Source organism: Ornithorhynchus anatinus, chromosome 2 (assembly GCF_004115215.2).
Source record: "Ornithorhynchus anatinus isolate Pmale09 chromosome 2, mOrnAna1.pri.v4, whole genome shotgun sequence".
NCBI classification, from domain to species: domain Eukaryota; kingdom Metazoa; phylum Chordata; class Mammalia; order Monotremata; family Ornithorhynchidae; genus Ornithorhynchus; species Ornithorhynchus anatinus.
In genome coordinates, this window is record NC_041729.1 from 40,180,789 (window position 1) to 40,203,783 (window position 22,995).

General features: G+C 47.1%; 1 protein-coding gene across 1 annotated transcript in view; it reads left to right on the plus strand.

Moving 5' to 3' along the window:
• The first annotated feature begins 1,000 nt into the window (after nucleotides 1-1,000).
• MAD1L1 (mitotic arrest deficient 1 like 1) overlaps nucleotides 1,001-22,995 on the plus strand; it is a 575,141-nt gene continuing 553,146 nt past the window's right edge. The window contains exons 1-9 of the mRNA XM_029056371.1: nucleotides 1,001-1,096; nucleotides 4,990-5,152; nucleotides 6,660-6,800; nucleotides 9,275-9,454; nucleotides 11,498-11,622; nucleotides 12,247-12,328; nucleotides 12,795-12,925; nucleotides 13,228-13,342; nucleotides 15,494-15,555. Of these exons, the coding sequence (XP_028912204.1) occupies nucleotides 5,003-5,152; nucleotides 6,660-6,800; nucleotides 9,275-9,454; nucleotides 11,498-11,622; nucleotides 12,247-12,328; nucleotides 12,795-12,925; nucleotides 13,228-13,342; nucleotides 15,494-15,555 (986 nt within the window). The 5' untranslated portion in view covers nucleotides 1,001-1,096; nucleotides 4,990-5,002. The remainder of the gene's footprint in view (nucleotides 1,097-4,989; nucleotides 5,153-6,659; nucleotides 6,801-9,274; nucleotides 9,455-11,497; nucleotides 11,623-12,246; nucleotides 12,329-12,794; nucleotides 12,926-13,227; nucleotides 13,343-15,493; nucleotides 15,556-22,995) is intronic.

Genomic DNA, 22,995 nt, shown 5'->3' on the forward strand with positions numbered 1-22,995 from the left:
TGTTCTAAGCGTTGGGGTAGATTCGCATTGGACACTCTAAGCGCTTAGTCGAGTGCGCTGCACATAGTAAGCGCTCAATAAATACTACTATGAGGTAAATAGGTGGTCCCACGTGGGGCTCCCGGTCTTCACCCTCATGTGACAGAGGAGGGAACGGAAGTCTGAGCCACACAGAGAAGCAGCGTGGCTCAGTGGAAAGAGCATGGGCTTTGGAGTCAGGGTTCAGGAGTTCGAATCCCAGCTCGGCCACTTGTCGGCTGTGTGACTGTGGGCAAGTCACGTCACTTCTCTGGGCCTCAGTTCCCTCGTCTGTAAAATGGGGATGAAGACGGTGAGCCCCACGTGGGACAACCTGATTCCCCTAGGTCTACCCCAGCGCTTAGAACAGTGCTCGGCACATAGTAAGCGCTTAACAAACACCAACATTATTATTATTATTAGAATCATGTCATAATGATGAGTGGCGTGGCTAAGGGCTTGGTAGCTGTGTGACTGTGGGCAAGTCACTTCACTTCTCTGGGCCTCAGTTCCCTCATCTGTAAAATGGGGATGAAGACTGTGAGCCCCACGTGGGACAACCTGATTCCCCTGTGTCTACCCCAGCGCTTAGAACAGTGCTCGGCACATAGTAAGCGCTTAACAAACACCAACATTATTATTATTATTAAGTCTAGAGAAGGGGCAGTGCCGGGCTCAAGGTTGGCCATCCGACGGGTGGGGGAGGCGGGATTAGAACCCACGTCCTCGGCTTCCCCAACCGGCGCGCGCTTCCCAGCAGGGCGCGAGGCCCGGGGGGGGGGGGGGGGGGGGCGCGCGCTTCCCAGCAGGGCGCGAGGCCCGGGGGGGGGGGGGGGAGGGGCGCGCGCGCCGACCGTTGGGCCGCCGCGGGCTCGCGCGCCGCCGCCAGGTCTCGCGAGAGCCGGGCCGAACTCTCGCGAGAAGTGGCGGGCGCGGCGTGGGGGGGGGGGGGGGGGGGGGGGGGGGGGAGAGCGGAGCGGCGGAGCAGGAGCGGCGGGAGCGCGCGGGGCGTCGCCGGGATCCCCCCACCATCCCTCCTACTGTCCTTCCGCCACCGCCCCGGATCCATCCATCCATGGTATTTATGCAGCGCCTCCCACCCGCGGGGGCACTGTACTGAGCGCCCCGGGCGAAGGCGCTGCTGCCGCGGCAGCAGCGGACGCGGGCTGAGCGGCTGCAGCCCGGGCTGGGGAGTCGCGGGGCGTGGGTTCCAATCCCGACGCCTCCCAGCGGGGTGACTTGGGGCAGGTCGCTTCGCTTCTCGGGGCCTCAGTGGCCCCATCTGGAAAAGGGGGATGAAGACTGGGAGCCCCACGTGGGACCACTCGATTGCCTTGGACCTCCCCCGGCGCTTAGAACAGTGTTGGGCACGTAGTAAGCGCTTCACAAATACCAGCATGATGATGATGCCCATAATGAGCTTACAGTCTTAGGACAGCGTGGCTTAGTGGAAAGATCCCGGGTAGCGGAGTCAGAGGTCATGGGTTCTAATCCCGGCTCTGTCCGCTGTGTGACTTTGGGCAAGTCGCTTCGCTTCTCGGGGCCTCAGTGACCCCATCTGGAAAAGGGGGATGAAGACTGGGAGCCCCACGTGGGACCACTCGATTGCCTTGGATCTCCCCCGGCGCTTAGAACAGGGCTTGGCACGTAGTAAGCACTTAACATTCATTCAATAGTATTTATTGAGCGCTTACTATGTGCAGAGCACTGTACTAAGCGCTTGAAATGTACAATTCGGCAACAGATAGAGACAGTCCCTGCCCAATGACGGGCTCACAGTCTAATTGGGGGAGACAGACAAAAAACAGGACAACTTAATCACAATAAATAGAATCAATACCATGATGATGATGATGATGCTGCCCATAATGAGCTTACAGTCTTATGACAGCATGGCTTAGTAGAAAGATCCCAGGTAGCGGAGTCAGAGGTCATGGGTTCTAATCCCGGCTCTGTCAGCTGTGTGACTTTGGGCAAGTCGCTTCACTTCTCGGGGCCTCAGTGACCTCATCTGTAAAAGGGGGATTAAAACTGGGAGCCCCACGTGGGACCACTTGATTGCCTTGGATCTCCCCCAGCGCTTAGAACAGTGTTTGGCACGTAGTGAGCGCTTAACAAATACCATGATGATGATAATCGTGGTGATGCCCATCATGAGCTTACAGTCTTAGGACAGCGTGGCTTAGTGGAAAGAGCCCGGGCTGGGGAGTCAGCGGTCGTGGGTTCCAATCCCGCCCCCGCCACTTCTCAGCGGTGTGACTTTGGGCAATTCGCTTCACTTCTCGGGGCCTCAGTGACCCCATCTGGGAAAGGGGGATGAAGACTGGGAGCCCCCCGTGGGACCACCTGATTGCCTTGGATCTCCCCCAGTGCTTAGAACAGTGCTTGGCACATAGTAAGCGCTTAACATTCATTCAGTAGTATTTATTGAGTGCTTACTATGTGCCGAGCACTGTACTAAGCGCTTGGAATATACAGTTAGGCAACAGAGACAATCCCTGCCCATTAATGAGCTGACAGTCCAATTGGGAGAGACAGACAAAAAACAAGACAACTTAATCACGATAAGTAGAATCAATATCATCATGATGATGATGATGCCCATAAAGAGCTTACAGTCTTATGTCAGCGTGGCCTAGTGGAAAGAGCCCGGGCTTGGGAGTCAGAGGTCGTGGGTTCTAATCCCGGCTCCGCCACTTGCCAGCTGTGTGACTTTGGGCAAGTTGCTTCACTTCTCGGGGCCTCAGTGACCTCATCTGTAAAATGGGGATTAAAACTGGGAGCCCCACGTGGGACCACTCGATTGCCTTGGATCTCCCCCAGCGCTTAGAACAGTGCTTGGCACATAGTAAGCGCTTAACAGATACCATGATGATGATGATGATGATGATGATGCTGCCCATAATGAGTTTACAGTCTTATGACAGCGTGGCTCAGTGGAAAGAGCCCAGGCTGGGGAGTCAGAGGTCATGGGTTCTAATCCCGGATCCACCACTTGTCAGCTGTGTGACTTTGGGCAAATCACTTAACTTCTCTGTGCCTCAGTTACTTCATATATAAATTGGGGATTGAGAGTGTGAGCCCCATGTGGAACAACCTGATTACCTTGAATCTACCCCAGTGCTTAGAAAAGTGCTTGGCATATAGTAAGTGCTTAACAAATACCATTATTATTATAACCCCGGGACTCCCAATTCCAGGCCCTCCCCAGGGGAACCACAGAGACTCAGGCTTCCCTCGCTCCTCCTTTCCTCCCCCTTTCTGTTCGTCCATCCCCGGCCAGGGCATGATCCAGGTTCTCTTGTGTTGCTCTGTTGTTGCCCATTCTTTTCCAGGCCCTAGTTCTCCCCTCCTTTGCACACTGGCGTCAGAGTTCACACCTCTGCTTTGCTCCCGTCGTGATCGTCACTCACGTTTTCCGTCAGTGACCCTCTCTCCATGTACCCCGAAAACCAAGCCTGTAGTTGGGTAGGGATTGTCTCTATTTGTTGCCGAATTGTACTTTCCAAGCACTTACTACAGTGCTCTGCACACAGTAATTGCTCAATAAATATGATGGAATGCGTGAATGAGTGGTGTCATGGAACAGAGGCATGGAGGAGAGGGTGAAGCTGAAAGGGGTCTGGTGGGACTGATAGAAATAGTTTATTACGACGATGATACTATAAAGAATAATATGATGATATAAAAGTAATGGTGGTATTTGTTAAATGCTTATTCTGTGCCAAGATATGTACTAGGCGCTGGAGTAGATACAACAAGAGCATCAGATTCCCCCCGGGGCTCACAGTCTAAGTAGGAGGGAGAACAGGTATTGAATCCCCATTTTACAGATGGGAGAACTGAGGTACAGAGAAACGAAGTGACTTGCCCAGGTCGCACAGCAATGACCCCGCTGGGGCGGGGATTGTCTCTCTTTGTTGCTGAATTGTACTTTCCAAGTGCTAAGTACAGTGCTCTGCACACAGTAAATACGATTGAATGACTATATAAAGGAGCCAGGACTAGTCAGAGCTCAGGAAGTATGATTGATAGAACTCAGGTCAATTGACTCCCGGGTCTGTGTTTTTTCCACTAGGCAACGCCGCTTGGAAGATCTCTGTGGACAGAGATGGGCTTCAATGGATATTTTCTTGGTCTGTTACCACCCACCTATAAGAGTGTAATGCACTTTGTAAATGTGAAAAAATGAGAAATAAACAGACAATCTTGAGGTCTATAGCCTTCTTAAAATTTGGTTGTTGACCTTAATATTTAGGTGCATGGAGCACCTCAGAGAAGTATGCCAAAATCAAAAGGGCTATGGTGATTCTTGGAATTAACCTCTAGCTCGCACACACCTTGTCTACTAATTCTTGTGCACTCTCCCAACTGCTTTGTACAGTTGTTGCTCAGTAATTACAGTTATTGAGAAGCATTGTGGCCCAGTGGATGGAGCACTGGCCTGGGAATCAGAAGGACTCGGGTTCTAATGCCAGCTCTTCCACCTATCTACTGTGTGCCTGTTACCTCATCTGTAAAATGGGGTAGTATTCCAGCTGAGTAGCTTGGAAGGGATCCTAGGTTTAGGATTCTCTACTCGGTCAAACCGCTTTGAGTTACCAAAGTTCAACTTCACAGAAGGAGAAAATACGAATTGTGGTCTCTGTGTGCTTACTGTGTGTCAAGCGCCGTTCTAAGCACTGGGGTAGATCTAAGTAAATCAGGTCGGGCACAGTTCCCGTCCCACTTGGGGCTCACAGTCTAAGTGGGAGTGAGGACGGGGATTGAATCCCATTTAGCAGTTGAGGAAACTGAGGCACGGAGAAATGGGAATAATATTAGGAGCCCCTGACATACTCCTAGTAAACACTGAGATAGTTATGACTCTGAGATGTGCAGAAGAGCTCAATTTCCACCATGTAACTGGCGAAAGACACTTGGATTCACTTCACTTGTTTTCTCTTTTGCTTTGGGTGGGTGTCTTTACAGAAAGCAAGCCACCATGGAAGATCTGGAGGACAATACCGCCGTCTTTTCTACCCTGAGGTCTTTGAATAACTTCCTGTCGCAGCGTGCGGAGTCAGTGTCTGGCCTGGATGTCTCTTCCTTCAGTCAGGGTTCTTTACAAATGCAGTACCAACAGAGAGTCCAGGTGAGTTTAGAGTAGGACCCCGGAGATGGGTTAGGCCCGACTGAAGAAGGATGGGTTGGCCCGGGCTTGGGCCGGCTCCAATGCTCCCAGAGTAGGTTTCCTTTGACTTGAGAGAGGGTTGGTCCTGGGCGGGTCCTGTGATGGCCCCCACGGGGACAAGTGCAGCACCTCCTCACCCAGAAGCCGGGTTGGGCTGCCTTAGAGCTATTCCCTGGGTGGAAATCCACAATCTGGGGCCCAGGATTTGGCTGTACGCAGCACCCCAGGCCAGACGGTCTGTTTTGCCTTTTCAGTGTGACGAGGGACAAGTTCCCTATCATTTGTTTAGAGGCCACCAATATAGTCGAGCTCTGAATCCAGGAGTGAGAGAGAGAGTGTGTGTGTTTGTGTATGTTTTTGGGAGCTGGGGGATAGAGGAAAGATCTCTCCCCTCCCCTTCCCCAACTTCTTATGTGTTTTCCTTCTGCTCCTGTCTGACAATGTGCAGCATTGAAGACCCTGTCGGCACTCTGGACCTCCAGGACATTCTTATTATAAGTAGTAGTAGTAATCATTTACTGTATGCAGAGCGCTGTACTAAACACTGGGGGAAAATATGCAGATGGAATTAAAGTCGGTCCCTGTCCCTCATGATACAGATAGTCGTTAAGGTGAATTTAGAGGGTTTTCCTTTCGTGGGAATGAGCAAAGAGTCAATGCTTAGATTTGGTATCTTGGGGCCCAGTGATGGGTGTGAGCTTCTGTTAATCCCACTAGTGTGCTCAAGTAACACAGAGTTTATGGTGGTCTTTGAACTTGGAAGTACCTTGCCCCCTCCTGCCTCACCTCCCTTCTCTCCTTCTACAGCCCACCCCGTACACTCCGCTCCTCTGCCGCCCACCTCCTCACTGTGCCTCGTTCTCGCCTGTCCCACCGTCGACCCCTGGCCCACATCCTACCGCTGTCCTGGAATGCCCTCCCTCCTCACATCCGCCAAACTCTCTTCCCCTCTTCCAAGCCCTACGGAGAGCTCACCTCCTCCAGGCGACCTTCCCAGACTGAGCCTTCCCTTTCCCTCTGCCCCTCTCCCCCTACTCCCTCCCTCTGCTCTACCCCCTTTCCCTCCCCACAGCACTTTTGTATATTTGTATATATTATTCATTACTCCATTTATTTTATTAATGATGTGTTTCTATCTGTGATTCTATCTATCTATTTTTTGTTTTGCTGTCTGTCTCCCCCTTTTAGACTGTGAGCCCGTTGTTGGGCAGGGATCGTCTGTATCTGTTGCCGCATTGTACATTCCAAGTGCTTAGTACAATGCTCTGCACACAGTAAGCACTCAATAAATACAATTGAGTGAATGAATGAAAATGCAAATTTTACACTCTCCCATCTTGGGTGTGAGAATGGACTCTCACCTGCTTCTTTGAAGACTTCCGTTTTTAACAGTCTGATTTTAACAGTCTGAATCGAGTGCACGTGTCAACCCTCTAAGGTTTCTTCTCTCTCTGTGCATTGTTATCAGATGGAGGAACAAGCTGAGCAGATCCGATCCAAGTCTCACCTCCTCCAGGTGGAACGGGAAAAGATGCAGATGGAGCTGAGCCACAAAAGAGCTCGGATCGAACTGGAGAAAGCAGCAAATACCAACGCCAGGAATTACGAGGTGGGTAGAGGCTCTGAATTTACACCCGAATCCTCTGAGAGCGTTGGATTCTTTTGATGACGTTTGCCAAATAAATAAGTGCTCTGTCGGCTGAAAATCCCCAGGCGCCTCAGCGTGAAGCCAGAAGAGCTTCGGGTCCGGAACGCCAAACAGTTCTCCTCGACTTACACTGGCTAGTCAGTTGGAAAAGATCTGGAGGTTGGGATGGTGACATCTTGGAATGGTGACAGCTCTGGGACTAGGATATCCATTAGACAATGGCAGCACTGAAGTGGCAAGCTTCAAATGAAAACTCTGATTCTTTCCTAATCTGGAATTCATATAAACCTACCGAGCTGTGTTATTTAAATATTTTATCCTACTCTGCTCAGTGGCTTCTCATTTTCTATCCAAGACGCCAGTAGGCTCTTTAACACAAGTTTCTGGGGTTAAAACTTTTCTCCAGATCCAGGGAAAAAAAAAGAAAAAATGAACGTCAAAGGAAACTACTTGAAATGAGGTGCTGTACAGGTGAGACGTGGTAACGTGTTTTCATTAACCTTGGTTAACATGAAAATTCCCAGCTTAATTTGCTTTGCTTTGGCTTTCCCAGGCCAAATTTGCTCCCAGATCAGTTGTACTCAGGGTCAGGTTGAAAAGCTGCTGGCAGAGTAGGCTGTGAAAACTGCATAATTAGAAAGTCTAAATCCAGCTCCTCATTCCTGAGAATGAGATATTTTGCCAGATCCTCCATGCTACAGGTGATGACACTTATTTCCAGAAGAAAAGCAAAGTGACTTCATTGTGTGATACTAATTAGACTTATCCATCCAGGTGGTGGGGTCCCCTGGCTTGGTGGTCCAGGGCGGGCCGGGAAGCCTGTTCTGAGTATAAATTATCTGGGAGACGAAGCCAGTGGGCTAAAGCAGAATAGGGTTTCCTTGCATTTTGTATGGAAATCTTGGTTTCTGAGGTCCCACTGCAGGAATTCTTACAGGGGGTGGATGGTAGATTGAAATCGAAGGTATTGGTGAGATGAGAGAAGGGTGTGCCCCCGTGAGAGTGACATTTTATTGAAGGAAGAGGTAGGGGAAACAGCTTTAAGAAGGTGACGCTTCCCTGTCAATTCCCATGTTTTGCTGTGGATTAGAAATTGGGAAAGGTTTCTGGAGGGATTGCATCGCATGTCCCGACTTGTCAGCCAAAAATATTGGGGCTCTTCTGTTGCTACCTCAGGGATGTACCACCAGTGATTTTACTCCTAGTAGTTATGATATTTACTGAGCCCACCCTATGGGCTGGGTGCTGGCATTGCAAGGAAAATACTTGGTCTCTTTCTCATAGAGGATTCACAGTGTGAACAGTGAAACTCAAAACAACAGCAAATTACAAAATCAACAAGCCAAGATAAGAATGTGAAACAAAGTAGGTAAAAAGTGATTTTAGAGGGAGGAACCCTCAGCCTCCCCAGGGTTCCAAGCACAGTTTTTGATTCTTGTAAACCGCTCCAGCTTCCTCAGCATTCTCACAGTTCTGAACACTAGTGGGGCAAGGAGCACCATGGCCTAGTGAATAGAGCAAGAGCCTGGGAGTCAGAAGGACCTGGGTTCCAATCCTGATCCACCACTTGTCTGCTATGTGGCCTCGGGCAAGTCACTTCTCTGGGCCTCAGTTACCTCATCTGTAAAATGGGGATTGAGACCATGAGCTCCTACATTTAGGACAGGGACTGTATCCAACCTGATTAGCTTGTATCTACCCCAGCGCTTAGTACAGTACTTAGCACATAATAAGTCCTTAACAAATGCCATTTTTTTTTCAAGGCGCCTTCTGCAGTAGCAGCAAGGCTGAATTGACCTAGGACAGCTGCCGGGACCCTACAGCTCCCAGACTCTCGCTGTCTATCATGTCCATCATGTCTATAGGGGCTGTCTATCATGTGACACCCCACTGGATCCCCACCCCTGCTCTTGGAGGGCCATTGGATTTCTGCTCAGTGGTGCTCTGGTGGGAGTTGGTGAGGCTGGATTGGCATTGGTGGGTGGGAATCCAGGCAACTTTGACATCTCAGGTGGAGGGGTATGTTGGAGCGTCGCAGTGGGACAGTGGAAGAACGGCAAGGCTGAGAAGGTGGGATGTAGGCCTGAGCCATATCTCATTTGTTCCATTCTTCCACACCTGGTTGTCAGGCATTGATTGATGGGATTATATGAGAGGAGCGGAGAAGCCACATGGAGGAGGAGCCGGACTAGCCCTTTTCTCCCAAGGTGGCATGAGGCTGAGGTAAATGGAGATGCCTCCGAGTAGTTGCCCAACCCTAAGCGGCTCCATATTGACCCTGCCTGTCTAGTAGTCTCTATCTGGTTATGGGCCACCTCATTCGCCTGCTTGGGGGTAATTTGTTGGCTCATGTGACTCTGGGATATCCTATTTCCATGCAAGACTCCTTAACGCATGTGGTTGATTGGGAAACTCTTTACCTCATCCAATTGCAGCGAGAGGCTGACCGTAACCAGGAGCTTCTAACCCGCATGAAGCAGTGCCAGGAGAGGGAGGCGGAAGCCGAGAATAAGTGGAAGGAAGAGATGGAGAACCACAAGATCTCTAAGCGGAATTTGGAGTTGCTGGGTAAAAAGTTGCAGGAGAAGGAGAACAAGTTGTCTGAAGCCAATGAGGTAAGACCAGGAGGCCTCCTTGGGGGTCCTGTGGGTCCCTGAGTTCTGTAACTGTCACTAGCCAATTTCCTCTGTGTTAGCATTTGATTCATTGAAGTCCCAGAAACTTTCCCGTTACAGTTGGCGACCCCACTCTCCTCTCCAACTCTCAAGCCTGTAACTTTAGCACTATCCTTGACTCCTATCACTCTTTCAACTCCCAAATTTAGTCTGTCACCAAATCATCTCTCTTCACGTTTCCAGAATCCACACCTTCCTCTCCTTCCAAGATGCCATCACACTAGTCTGGGTACTTGTCCTATCTTGACTTGATTAGGGGATCGGCTTTCTCACTGACTTTCTCTCTGCCTCCAGTCTCTCCCCTCTCCAGTTCATATTTCATTCTGCTGCCTGGATCATTTTTCTAAAAGCATGGTAACTCCCCACCCTTTAAAAACCTCCACTAGTTGCCACTTCCTCTCTGCATCAAACAGAACCTCCTGACCCTTAGCTTTGAGGCACTTTTTTGAGTTCTCTCTGCCGTTCATCCATGCTCTTCTCCTATATCCCATCTCACATGCTTGACTTTTCCCTGTGCCTTGTTCTCATCTCTTCTGCCACTGACCTCTTGCTCACTTCACACCCCCTTTCCTGCCTGGAACTTCCCCTCCGTCTGGCTGACCACTTCTCCCCCCATCTTCCAAGTGTTTCAGAAGTCACATCCCTTTCTGCAGTCACACTTCTTCCAGGAGACCTCTCTGGTTAATATCCAGTTCCTCTACCCCTTGTTCACCCTATTCTCCACACCCAACTTCCACTTGATCACTTCTCTGTCCCCTAGTATCACATAGATACACCCGCTGATTTGCTTATGTGCATCTCTTTGTATTCTGTTGCTTCCTCCTACTTGTGATTTATTTCAGTATGTCTTCCCCATTAGACTGTAAGGTCCTTGAGGGCAAGGCTCATACCTATTAATTCTATTGCTCTCTCTCAAGCATTGTGTGCAGAGCACTGAACAGAGGGCTTGGGAAAGTAACAGACAGTAAAATTGGTAGAAATGATCCGCACCCTCAAAGAGGTTTCAATGTAGCTGCATAATGAATGCTATTGTTTGATTGACTGAATATCTCTGAACGAAGAGCCGGACCATTTTTGAATGAAATTGAGCCAACTCATGGGTGGCAATGCCATTTCAAATGAGACCACGGGGGAGCAACAGATGGGAGGAAGAATGGGAGCCATTTGGTCTTCCCCTTAGAGGTGGGGTTCCAGAATGAGGGTCCTGGGGAGGCCTGAAGGTTGAAAAGGAGGGGTGACAGTAACCTCTACCAAGTTCATTCGGGCCTTTTACTTGCCAGCTGTTTGGAGGCTCGACTCGGCCAAGGTCCTGCCTCGGTTCATCTTCTGGATTAAGAGGTGCCAGAATGAGCTCATGCTGCCCAGGCAGGGAGTTTGCTTTGTGGGCATCAGCTGAGCTTCTGGTTTCTTCCTGAGCCTCCTGTTTCAAGGAAGCTAGGCTGGCTGCAGTCTTGAACCTTATCTGTTCTAAGCAGAAAAAATCACAGTCCTGCTAATCAGTGGCAGTGTGAAAACTTGCCTCTGGATCCTCTTTAAATGTCTGTCGGTATTTATTCGAGAGGAAGTGGGGACTGTTCTTGCTCCTTGCTGCAGCCACCTCTTCCTCTCTTCCTGATGCCTTTTGAGGCAGTGTGAAAAGGGCTGAAGAAACCCATGGCGGAGGCCTAGAGCTCTCACCAGCACCATGGTGGTCCAGCCATCTTTTAGGTTTCTGTGCTGACTCAGAAAATGATTGGTAACCTTCAGAGTTTGGGACCTGGAAGTGACAACATGAGTGACAGTGGCGAGCAAAGGCGCTTTCTTTTGCCTTTGGTTCCAAGGTGGGTTTAGGAATCTGACTTCTACTCTGGTTGGTTGCTTCTCTCTCTGTTCCTTGGTCTTGAACCGTAACAGGTTTGATCACTGTTATATTCGGGGCTGATGGCTCACTGACGTGTGGTGGCATTTTCTTTCTTTTTGTCTCTTCTCTTTCTTGGAATCCAGACCATCAACGTGTTAAAGGGGAAAATCTCTGAACTTCAGTGGAATGTAATGAACCAGGAAATGCAAGTGAAGAATCAGGAATCGCAGAAGCAGGAGCTAATGGAACAGATGGATGTGCAGCGCAAGTGAGTGTGGAATGAAAAGGAAACTGTCTCCGTATCAAAGCAGCTACAGAGGTTGAGCTGTTTTCTACTGCTTTTTCCACTGATCGAAGAAAAGGTTGCCTTTTTTTTATAAGGCTGGAATTTCTGTTAAACTGTTTCGATGCCAACTCTGAGCAACAGCTCATTAAGTAGCAAGTCTTCCTCCTGTTTCTTCCCCTAAACATTTTAAGTGAGATCCCACGTAAAGTTTAAAACAAGTTTGTACATAAAGCTTTAGATCAAATGAATTGTGTTTGAGCTCATCATGGGCAGGGAATGTGTCTGTTGGTTGTTCTGTTGTACTCTCTCGAGTGCTTAGTAGAGTGCTTTGCACACAGGAAGCACTCAGTAAATATGATGGAATGAATGAATGAAGGGATGACCAATCGGGAAATTGGGTTTCTTTTCATTACTTGCCCTACCTTCATGCTCAACAGTTTAACAGTCCAAGGCTCTGGTCTTTTAAAGTGTGTACGCTGTTCAGATTCCTTTCCATTAATTGACCCTAATGCTCCTCTTTATTATAGAGAGCTCTGAATTTAAGGGATCGTGTAATCTTCCTAAAGGAATAGGAAAATAGGTTGTTGTCTTGTCTATCTTAAACAGAAAATTGCAGGAGGCCAATCAGAGAGTCCAAGAGCTACAAGCTAACCAGAGTGTGATATCCGACCTGGAGCAAAAGATCAAGGTGAATCATTTGTGCGTCCGTCATTGTTTCCGGACTCATGAGTTCGAATCCCAGCTCTGCCACTTATCAGCTGTGTGACTGTGGGCAAGTCACTTAACTTCTCTGTGCCTCAGTTCCCTCATCTGTAAAATGGGGATTAAGACTGTGAGCCCCACATGGGACAACCTGATTCCCCTATGTCTACCCCAGCGCTTAGAACAGTGCTCGGCACATAGTAAGCGCTTAACAAATACCAACATTATTATTATTTCCTGTCAGTTTTTCCCTTTGGGTGGGCAAGTGTTGCTCATAATAGATATTAAATAGTTGGACCTTTTAGAGTACAGATTTAGAAGGTGCTTCTCTCTGAGACTGTTGGGACTGGTAGAAACAGAGGGAAGAAGATTCTGGAATTTTTAGTAGCTCAACTGAGACTTGAATCCTTCCAGACTTCTGAAGTCTCTATCTGGCCTTTTTATTCTTTTAGGAGGTGGAACATACCCTCTCTGTGCAGGAGAAAGATGCAGCCATTGTGAAGAACATGAAGTCAGAGTTGGAACAGTTCCCAAAGATGGAGAGGGAGTTGAAGCAGCTCAGGGAGGAAAATGTCTATCTCAGGTAAGATGGGCAGGTCTGTTTTATTTCAGAGGCATGGAACCCATTGATTCTCATCTAGTTTTAAACCCTGTTTATGGGTGATCAGCCTCGTATAGTGAAGATACACTGACCTTTTCCAGGTTCTCCAGGTTTGCCGGCTGGATGAAAGCAGATCAGAGGATGTGATAGGTGTCCTAATAGGGATCCCAGTCCAAATGCTCAACATTGAATTTCTTGCCATGCAAGTCCAGAAACTGATTCAAGACAAAGAGATTTTGTTTTTTAAATAAATATTTTCATCGTTCTTCTTTCACCCTTGCCAGAGAAATGAAGGAGAACAATGGCCTGCTTAAAGAAGAAGTAGAGGGTCTTCAGCGGAAACTGGAACGTTATGAGAAGATCCAGGAAGATCTGGTAGCCTTGGAACTGGAGAAGGAGGTGAGCAGCTAAAAGGGCTTTTTTGTGGCAAGAGTTGCATTTCCTTTTTCCAGGGTTAATTCCCTGGAAAAAGTTTTGACTTGTTTGTTTTCATTGTGGAGATAGGGCCGGGAGGGCTGGGGAGAGCTGATGAGGCTAGTATTCAAATGGGGAAGAAAGAGAGAGCGTGACATCCAGCAGCTGTGGGTTACTTCTTTTGTGGCACGTAGATTTTGAGATTATGAAGCCTATGGGGGACAGGGACTATGCTTGATCAGATTCTCCTGCATCTTTCCCAGTGCTTAGCACAGTGCTTGGCACATAGTGTTTAATGTTATAACGTAGCCATACCTGTTGCCAAACTCCTTGAGAAGCCATAATATGCAATCCAAGAGAGTCTTCACTCAGTTCAGTTCACTTTAGCTGTCCTTGCAGATGGCTGCCATCATTAGCATCTCTCAATGAATATGAATAGCACCGTGACTTTTAATACTCTTTTTAGTATGTGTTAGAAAATACAGGGAAAGTCCCTCTAAATTAGTGTTTTTTAAGTGCACTGCCTGATCATTTGGGAGTGCTTACCAACAAATTAGTGATGAAAATAATAAATATTCTATTTCTCAACTCCAACTCTAAACACTTTACATAGTATTATTGGGCTAATTTAAAAATGTTGTGATTGTCCTCAATAGCAGACACGAATTGTTTTTGAAAAATCACTGCTTCAGATCAAGAGGAAGTTATGTAATGCCTGTTGCTTAAATCAGCCAATCCGTGGTGTTTATTAGGTGCATACTCTGTACAGAGCACTGTATTAAGTGCTTGGGAGAGTACAACAGAGTGGTTGACTCGATCCCTCCCCACAAAGAGTTTGCAATCTAGAATATTTAAATTTAAGTGCTTAAATGTTTTCCACATATAAGGCTGATCAGCGAAGGGCTTTTAATGTAGCTGTCAAGGGACCCAGATGCTCCCATTTTGTCTGGGCTTTTATTTTCTAAAATTTCCACACCCAAATCAGCAGTAAAACCAGGATCTACTCCCTCTATCTGTAACTCATTTTAGTGTCAAGGATGCTGTCTTCAGACTCTTTGTATTCTCCGAAGTGCTCTGCGCACAATGGGCATTCAGTAGATGCTAGTGATTGCTCTATTGAGTTTCTGGGCTAGTGGGCATCGGCTGATTTGTAATCTTGATAAAATATATCTCATATGCATATTTTAAAATCGGCACCCCAACACAGCCTTACTCTACATGACTGTCTTTTTTAAAAAACAAACGATATAACCTCCAGAACCACAAGCTCATGGATGAATGGGCTAACGTATCTTTGGTTTAACTTTGTATAGCATTTTAGTTGTCCCATATGTTTTGATGCCTCTTACCTTGGTCCGATATTCAGTAACTCAGTTTTTGGTCTAATCATCTTCGACAAAAAGAAAGACCTTGGAACCTTCCTGAGTAGATGTTGGGCAGAGACTTGAGGGATCCAGACTGTCATCTGGCTCAAATCCCTAATCCCTTCAGAAGGCTGGGAAAAGGGGAGGAAGCTGTTATAGCTGCCATTCGAGCAGGATATTCATTCAGCCATTCATTCAGTCATATTTATTGAGCACTTACTGTGAGCAGAGCACTGTACTCAGCGCTTGGCAAGTACAGTTCAGTAATAAAGAGAGACAATCCCTGTCCACTCCGTCTTACAGCTTAGAAGGGTATTGAGAAGGGGACTTTATTTGCCCAGGTTTCTGTGAGCTGACAACTCTAACTTTTCCACAGTCAGTGGTATTTTGCTTTTTGGGATTATGCTTCAACAAGAAAAGAATTTTCAGTAATTGGGAAGATGGCATAAATGCATGGAAAGCTGTCTTGTAGTGGAGTTTTTTTTGTATATATAGTAAGGTGGGAAACCGCACTTCATTTTTTTCCTTTTTAAACATCAGAAAGCAATTCATTTACAGTTGCAATTGGAAAAAAATTGCCACCACTGGGAACCTAAAAATTATTATTTGACCAGAAGGATTAGAATTTCTCAGCCTCTTGTCTCCCCAGCCCCCATACTCAGGGCAAGTGACTTCAGAAGATGCTGAGAGATGTGAGGAAGAAGGTTTAATCACAGTAACGGAAGATGGCAGGGGACACTTCTTTAATGTGATTGTTTCTCTTAATGTTTAGAAACTGCTGGGGAAGCTGAAATGCTGGGAGAAATTGGACCAGAACACTGGCTTAAACATCAGGTATGTGCTGCTGTCGGTAGAGTATGCCTAGGCCACTTTACCCCTGAGAAATTCTGATAGACAGGAGGACTTGGGAACGTTTTGTCCTCAGCTCTGTTCTTAAGTCATCATTTGGGAAGTGTGTACCTCTGTTAGATTGTTAATGGTGTATGTTAACGAAATACTTGACCAGGCCACTCTGAAACTGAAGAGTTTCTCTTGGAATTCTTGCTCGTCGTCTTAGGTTTTTCAGAATTTGAGAACCCGTAGCATATCCTTCTGTCCTTTGGCTCCTTAATCATTTCCTTTCCTCTTCTTCCTCTGGAGACCTTTTGGCTTTCCCATCGCCTTGGACCCTGAGCGGACAAAGTAACTATGGCCCCAAACCCCATTTCCCTTCAGCGGGAAAGAGGCCGAGCTGTTGGGAGTTCATCCCAGAGTTTGTCCCAGCCAACTTTCTCTGTCAGCTGAGCTGGGGGGCAGGGGGTAGAGGGGAGTTGAGGGGGGCGGTGGTGGCAAGGGAGGTCCTTTTTCTTCATGCTGATCAGCCTTAATGAGGTAATTTCACAGTAGGTGGGGAATGGAACCAAGTGACTCTTCTTGCTGAAGTCTAATAACATCTTCATTTAAAATCAGAATACTCCGCTGCAAAGCAGATTTGATTGCCCCACATTGTTTAGCATTGTTAAAGGGTTCTTTTTTATATGTACAGGAAAGGTAATTGCTCTTGAGAAAATCATGCCTCCTGGGTGATTGTAACAACTGCAGTGGGGCTGAGTTTTTCTGCAGGACTCTTACAGGTCTCTTACATTTTTTAGTCTGAAATGCAAGGGTAAAAATATAATGGAAAATTATTGTCCCAATCAGGCCCCTGTAGGGACCCCCCTCTGACAAGCTTCAGCCAAGCTAATTGTCTGCGGGTGAGCGGAAGAGAGGAGAATAAAGCAGGCAGATTGGAAGCTGCTGGATGGCCCATCTCTAGATGCTCTTCCTAAAGAGTCAAATGTAATGTGCTCTCTGTTCCTTAATAAATAAGAAAGAGGGAGGAAGGGTGTGCGTGAGGCTTTCCATTGTTCCTTATTACTGTCTCCATCTGTCCTCAGGCCCACGGCCTTCTAGGGGGCGGTTGCTCATCTTTCTCCAGCGGTTCGGGCAGCTGCTGCCCTCTCCGGCCTTCTCATGGCACCTCTGATTCCTTGCCCCAGGGTAGTTTGAATGCCCATGTGGAAGGGGTTTGTGTGTGTGTGTGTGTATGGAGTTTTGGGAGGGGTTGGAGAGTCATCATTTTGGATGAGTTCCCTTAGCCTGAGGGCATGGAGCATGAGGTGTTTCAAGGACCTGTCATTTGTACATGCTAGTTTGGTTCTTTATGTTCGCCAGATCTCTGTCTTTCAAGCTGCTCCTCTAAGCTGTGAAGGGACTGGGAGTAAAGGGGAGTCTTCTAATTAGATTGTTCAACTGCTGGCTTGGTAATTAGTGACCATTTCGGCCAGCTTTTGGGCATCCATTCCCGATGCTACTTAAAAATGACTTTTTTGTTTTTCCTTTTGTCTTTTATAAGTCACAGAGGACAAACCCGGCTAATGTTCCCTCTTGAACTCTACTCGGAAAGCCCTGGATCGTGTTGGGTTATCCTCAGCAGGGCCTTAATCTTCAGTTCTCTCCCTCTCTCGCACGCCCTCTCCTGTTCTCTGGTTTCATTAACCAACTGGAAAACATCTCTCCTATTCCTAATAATGCTTTAGTTAGATTAAAAACCCCATGATTTCCCCAGAATGAAGGTTATGAGATGACCCCTTGAACTAAATGAGCATGTCCTCTGCCGGAGGGCTCAAAGGCTGGAGTAGACTCAAGAGGGAAACTTAGCCGAACAAGCGGAGCACAGAAAAGCTGAACCTGATTGCGAATGTTGAACAATTGCACATTCCCTGTGGAAGGCTCTGGAAGGGAAACTGCTGCCAGATCTTTGGCCAGGAACAGCTTGCTTTTAAATCTTGAGGTGCCGGGTGATCGATCCTGGGTCTTTAAGTGGGTCTCTCCCCTTGGATTGGACTGTAGCGAAATAGGGCAGTCAAGATCTAACCGTCAGTCGTCTTTAAATTAACCATCGAAGAGGATCCCGAGATTCTGCTCATCAGTTTGTCCCTTGTGGAAGCTACTCTGTTCCCAGAGTCTAAGACTCTTACCAGGCACCTCCGTGAAGTTCTGTGTGTAATTAATGACCTATTGTTTTACTGCTTTTTATCAAACCCAATATTTTAGGTGTGGTGGAGTCCCCCGCTTATTTGTAAATCGACCTTAAATGGTGCTGGAGAAGTGGAGGGATTCCGGTATTGATCTATTGGATCTGTGGGGAAGGTCATGTGCAGAGTGACCTCCTGAGGCTTAGAAGGGCTGCCCAAATTAAAAGAGTAATGCTTTTCTAGGCTCCTCCCCTTGTCTCCTCCCTTCCCCCGGACCTCTCCCCCCTCCGGGATTCCACTTCCTCCTCCTTCCCTTTTCCAGTTTCCTTCTTCCCAGTGTGTGCAGCTGCCTCTTCTTCGCTGCCTCTTCTTCTCTCACAGGAGTGAGCTCTCTCTCCAGCTCCCCTACTTCTGGGCTTAGATGGGATTCTGAATCCAAGGGTGGGGAAAGAGATGGAGGAGGAAGATTGGCAGTGGCAAGGCAGAGTGGTCCCATTGCCCACAGAAGCTGAGGTTTCACGTGCATCCATGCTGCACTCTCCTCCGCCAGTGGAAGACCACGGTGCTCCTTCTAAGAGATGGCTCTCTAGAAAGAAAAATCACAGCCACTGTTACATCTCTATGGATTCCTAGGGAAGCCATGTGGCCTGGTGGAAAAAGCATGAACCTGGGAGTCAGAGGCCTGGATTCTAATCCCGGCTCCATCCCTTGTCTACTATTTGACCTTGGGAAGTTACTTAACTTCACTGGGCCTCAGTCTCCTCATCTGTCAAATGGAGATAAAATACCTGTTTTCTCTCTCTCATTTGGACTCTGAGCCCCATGTGGGACAGGCTCCATGTCCTCCCGGATTATCTTGTATCAACCCCAGAGCGTAGCCCAATGCTTGGCACATAGTAAGCACTTAATAATAATCACTGTGGTATTCATTATTATCATTATTATTATTAGTAATATTATTATGATGATAGAAAGAGGACCTTACCCGATCTAGGCTCTCACCCTGGGGTCATGATTCCATTTTACATGGCGCTTCCTTAGTGTAGTACAACAATTTCTGCAGTCTGTTTACCCAGGTACTCTCATAATGGCCTGAGGTACTTTGGATTTACAGAAGAAACCATTTAACCTCAGAGTCTTTTCTCCTAACCCTGCAGGTTTTCTCTGGTTTGGGTTATGGGAAGAAAAGGACTTTCAGGTTGTAATAGGAATTGAGGCTAGATTTCGATTTTTGAAAGCACTGAAATGGAAATAAAATCCATTTCCTTCATAGACGGGGGAGGAGAGAGGGTCACGAAGGGTCTGGTTTAAGGCCTGCCAGTCAAGGTTTGGCCTTCCGTGTGGAAATGCTAATAATAATAATGTTGGTATTTGTTAAGCATGCCGAGCACTGTTCCAAGCGCCGGGGTAGATACAGGGGAATCAGGTTGTCCCACGTGGGGCTCACAGTCTTAATCCCCATTTTACAGATGAGGTAACTGAGCCACCGAGAAGTTAAGCGACTTGCCCAAAGTCACACGGCTGACAAGTGGCCGGGCCGGGATTCGAACCCATGACCCCTGACCCCAAAGCCCGTGCTCTCTCCACTGAGCCACGCAAATTTGAAGCTTTTGTTAAATTTGGAGTCCCTGCCCCAGAAGTGTGAAAGTGTCTTAGATAATGAGAAGCCAAATGGCGCCAAGCCTTAATTATTAAATCTGGTTTATTCTTTCTGGACCTTGCAGTGAATTTTCTTGAAGTACCTGTGTCCACGTCTGTGTCTAGAGGTGACCAATCCCCTCTTAAGCTGATGTGAAGCAGAGCCCAGTAGGTGGCACACGTCTCCTGACTGATTCAGCCTGTGGAATTCTGATTCTCAAATTGCCATCCGTCCTTCAAAGAGGTCGTGCCTTTTACAAGCCGATGACGCCGTTTGACCTTTTTTCCCCCCATAGTACCCATTCTAAACTCAGGCCTTCATGTTCTCCGTCTTTTGGTTTTACTCCCATCGTGCGAATCTCGTATGAACTCAGGATTCTATGAAGTTGTGCCCGAAAAGGCCGGTGAATCCGCAGCCCGTCGTCTACCCTGTTGAGTCTAGTTCCCGTTTCTAGGGCAGCTCTCATTATAGAGTTGCCAGAGCATTACCCTAGAGAGACCTTTCGAAGATGGATTTCTTTCAGAACAGATCTCCCTGTTGGCTAATCTACCTGTCTCCGGGGTCGCCCCACTCAAATTCATTCTTCACTCTTATGCCTAAGTTGTTTTTCTCAAATGATGATCTGTAAACAGCTCCCCTCTCCTCAGAAATCTTTCAGTGACCGTCCATCCCTCTCAGCATCAAGCAGAAACTCCTGGAAATTGGTAATAAGGCCCTCAACTCTCTCCCTGCTACCTATCCCACTCTCATCTCCCACTACGCTTCAACTCTCATTTTGTTCTTTGCAAATTTATCTACTCACTGTGATTTGTTCTCATCTTTCCTACTCCCGATCTCTTCTTCTTCCCCCTTCATTTCTGATAAACCACAGTTCTCCCCATCTCCAAAGCCATTCTGAAATCCTATCTCCTCTTGAAGGTTTTCCCTGATCAGTTTATAACCTCATCATTTCAGCTCACCCCAACCCTCACTTCAGCACTCTAGGAACATCTAAGCATTTAGGGGCTATGGAAAGTTGTAAGCACTTAGGTGCACATCTTAAGTTCACATTAACTCACATACCTAGCCCTTTTTCTCTCTCCAGCCTGTAACTGCTTTGTCTGTCTCCTCCACTAGATTAGAAATTCTTTGAGGGCAGACTGTAAACTTGTTGTGAGCAGGGAATGTGTCTATTGTTATATTGTACTCGCCCAAGCGTTTAATAGTACTTTGCAGAGTAAGCGCTCAATAAATGTGATTGAATAGGGAGCTTCCTGCTTTTTTAGGTTCATTGCCAAGTGGAACACACTTGAGAAGCAGCATGGCCTAGTGGAGGGAGCATGGGCCTGGGAGTCAGAGGACCTGGGTTCTAATTCCAAATCTGCCACTTGATTGATGTGTGACTTTGGGCAAGTCACTTCTCTGTGCCTCAGTTACCTCATCTGTAAAATGGGGATTAAGACTGTGAATCTCATGTGGAAAATGGACTGTGTCCAATCTTATATCTATCCCAGTACTTAGTGCAGTGCCTGGCACACAGTAAGAGCTTAATGGGTACCACTGCAACAAAATAACACACAGAGTCAGTCACCTAGATTCAGTCCTGTGGCCTTTTCAAAATATGCCTCAAAGTGCTAGAGGAGAGCCACCTCTCTTGCAAGCCCATGTGACACATTTGTAGACTATGAGACATGAAACAGTTAAGTGACTTATGGACCTAGGGCTCAAACCAGTTTTACTCTGGCATACTGCTTAGCTTTCATCACAAGTCTCTGCTTTAGATTCATCTTCAGGAGATGGGGAGGAGAAGATTGGAGTCCTGACTGTTCTTCCTTATCTAATGGGATTAAGTTGAATTGCTGGTGAAAGACCTCTAAATACTGCTAATAATAATTGTGGTACTAGTTAAGCACATACTATGTGCCAAGCACTGTTCTTAGCGCTAGGGGAGGTTCAGGTTAATCAGATCAGACAATCCCTGACCCACATGGGGGTCCCATTCTTACCCCCAATTTACAGATGATGGAACTGAGGCCCAGTGAAGTGACTTGTCCAAGGTCACACAGCAGACTTCCAGGCCTGTGCTCTGTCCACTAAGCCATGCTGCTTCTCCCTCTCACCTCCTATCTTCTAACTTTGGACATAGCCGAGCTTCTCGTGCCCTGGCTGGTGATGCATCTGCTGTTTCGTGTGGGAAGTGTCCATCCTTACCTAGAGTGTGCTCTCAGTCTGGGAGTTTTGTCTCCGGGAGAGTATGAGAAGAGAGCTGAGACACAACCTGCAATTTAATCCTTGAAGAATGATTCTCTCCACATGGGCAACGTGCAGCTATTCCAAGCCTCCAGTTTTTTTCTGAGGTGTTTTTGTTTAAACAAAGGTATCATTGAGACCAGATCCCTCTGAATGGTTGGGAAGTGGATTCTGTAGCTTGGGGGAAAGAGGCATTTCTACTAAGGAAATAGATGTCAACAAATTAAGACCTCTGCAATGCTTTTGTGTGACTAATCCAAGAGGTTTGTGTCATTTAAAGGGAGAGTCATAATAGGTTGATTCTTCTGTTTGATCTTGAATCTTTTAAACAAGAACCTGGAGGGTAAAGAAGAAGCATTCTTAGCTTAATCACCAAATTATCCACCAGTGACCCTGAGCAATGAAGACATTTTAAGGGAAGCAACATGGCTTAGTGGGAAGAACACAGGCCTGGGAATCAGAACACCTGTGTTCTAATCCCTGCTCTGCCATCTGCCAGATGTATGATCTTGGACAAGTCAGTTTAGTTCTCTGTGCCTCAATTTCCTCATCTATCAAATGGGGATTCAGTACCTGTTCTCCTTCCTTCTTAGACTGCGAGCCCCATGTGGGGTAGGGACTGTGTCCAACTTCAATATCTTTTATGTACTCCAGTGCTTAGTATTGTGCTTGGTACATAGTGCTTAACAAATGCATTCTGATTTTATTAATTTTATTATTATTATTATTAACAATAATATTGTTTTAGGCTGGTGAAGCAACTTTGCCAGTTAGTTTGGCCAGAACCCTCAGGGGGAAGGAAGTACAGAGTTGACAAGAAACTGGACCGACAATAGTGGGACACTATTTTTGCTTGCTGTGAAACCGGCCGGCTGCAGGCAACCCTCACTAACTGCGGATTTACCACCTAGAACCAGGGAACAGAACCTGTTAGTACTGACCTGTTTTATCACCTGAAACATCTGTGGGCTGGACAAATGATAAGTCTCAAGGACCGATTTGGGCTGGCCAGATAAGTCTCAAGGACTGGTTTCTTGTGATGTCTGGCACATTAAGGAGAAGAATGAGAGTGAATGCTTCATTTTTCACAAAGAAAGAATCGTATTGAGCAACCCAGTTATTTATAGTCCTCTAGTTATCCTGACGTAATTTGTAATTCTCCAGATATTGTTTGATAGAGGAAGCAGTGTTAAGTGTTTGGCAAGGTGCAGGACCTGTCTGGGAGCTTGATCTCTATTTAATCAGTTGGTGGGTTTGGCACATTTGGAAGGTTTGTGAGATGGAAGTTAATGTTGGGCTATCTTTTAACTATGTATATACAGTGAATCTGCTCCCTCTAGGGCACCTTTCATTTTCACAGAGATTTATGTCCACTTAAAAGTCTCTTAACAATGATATGGGGGCATTATC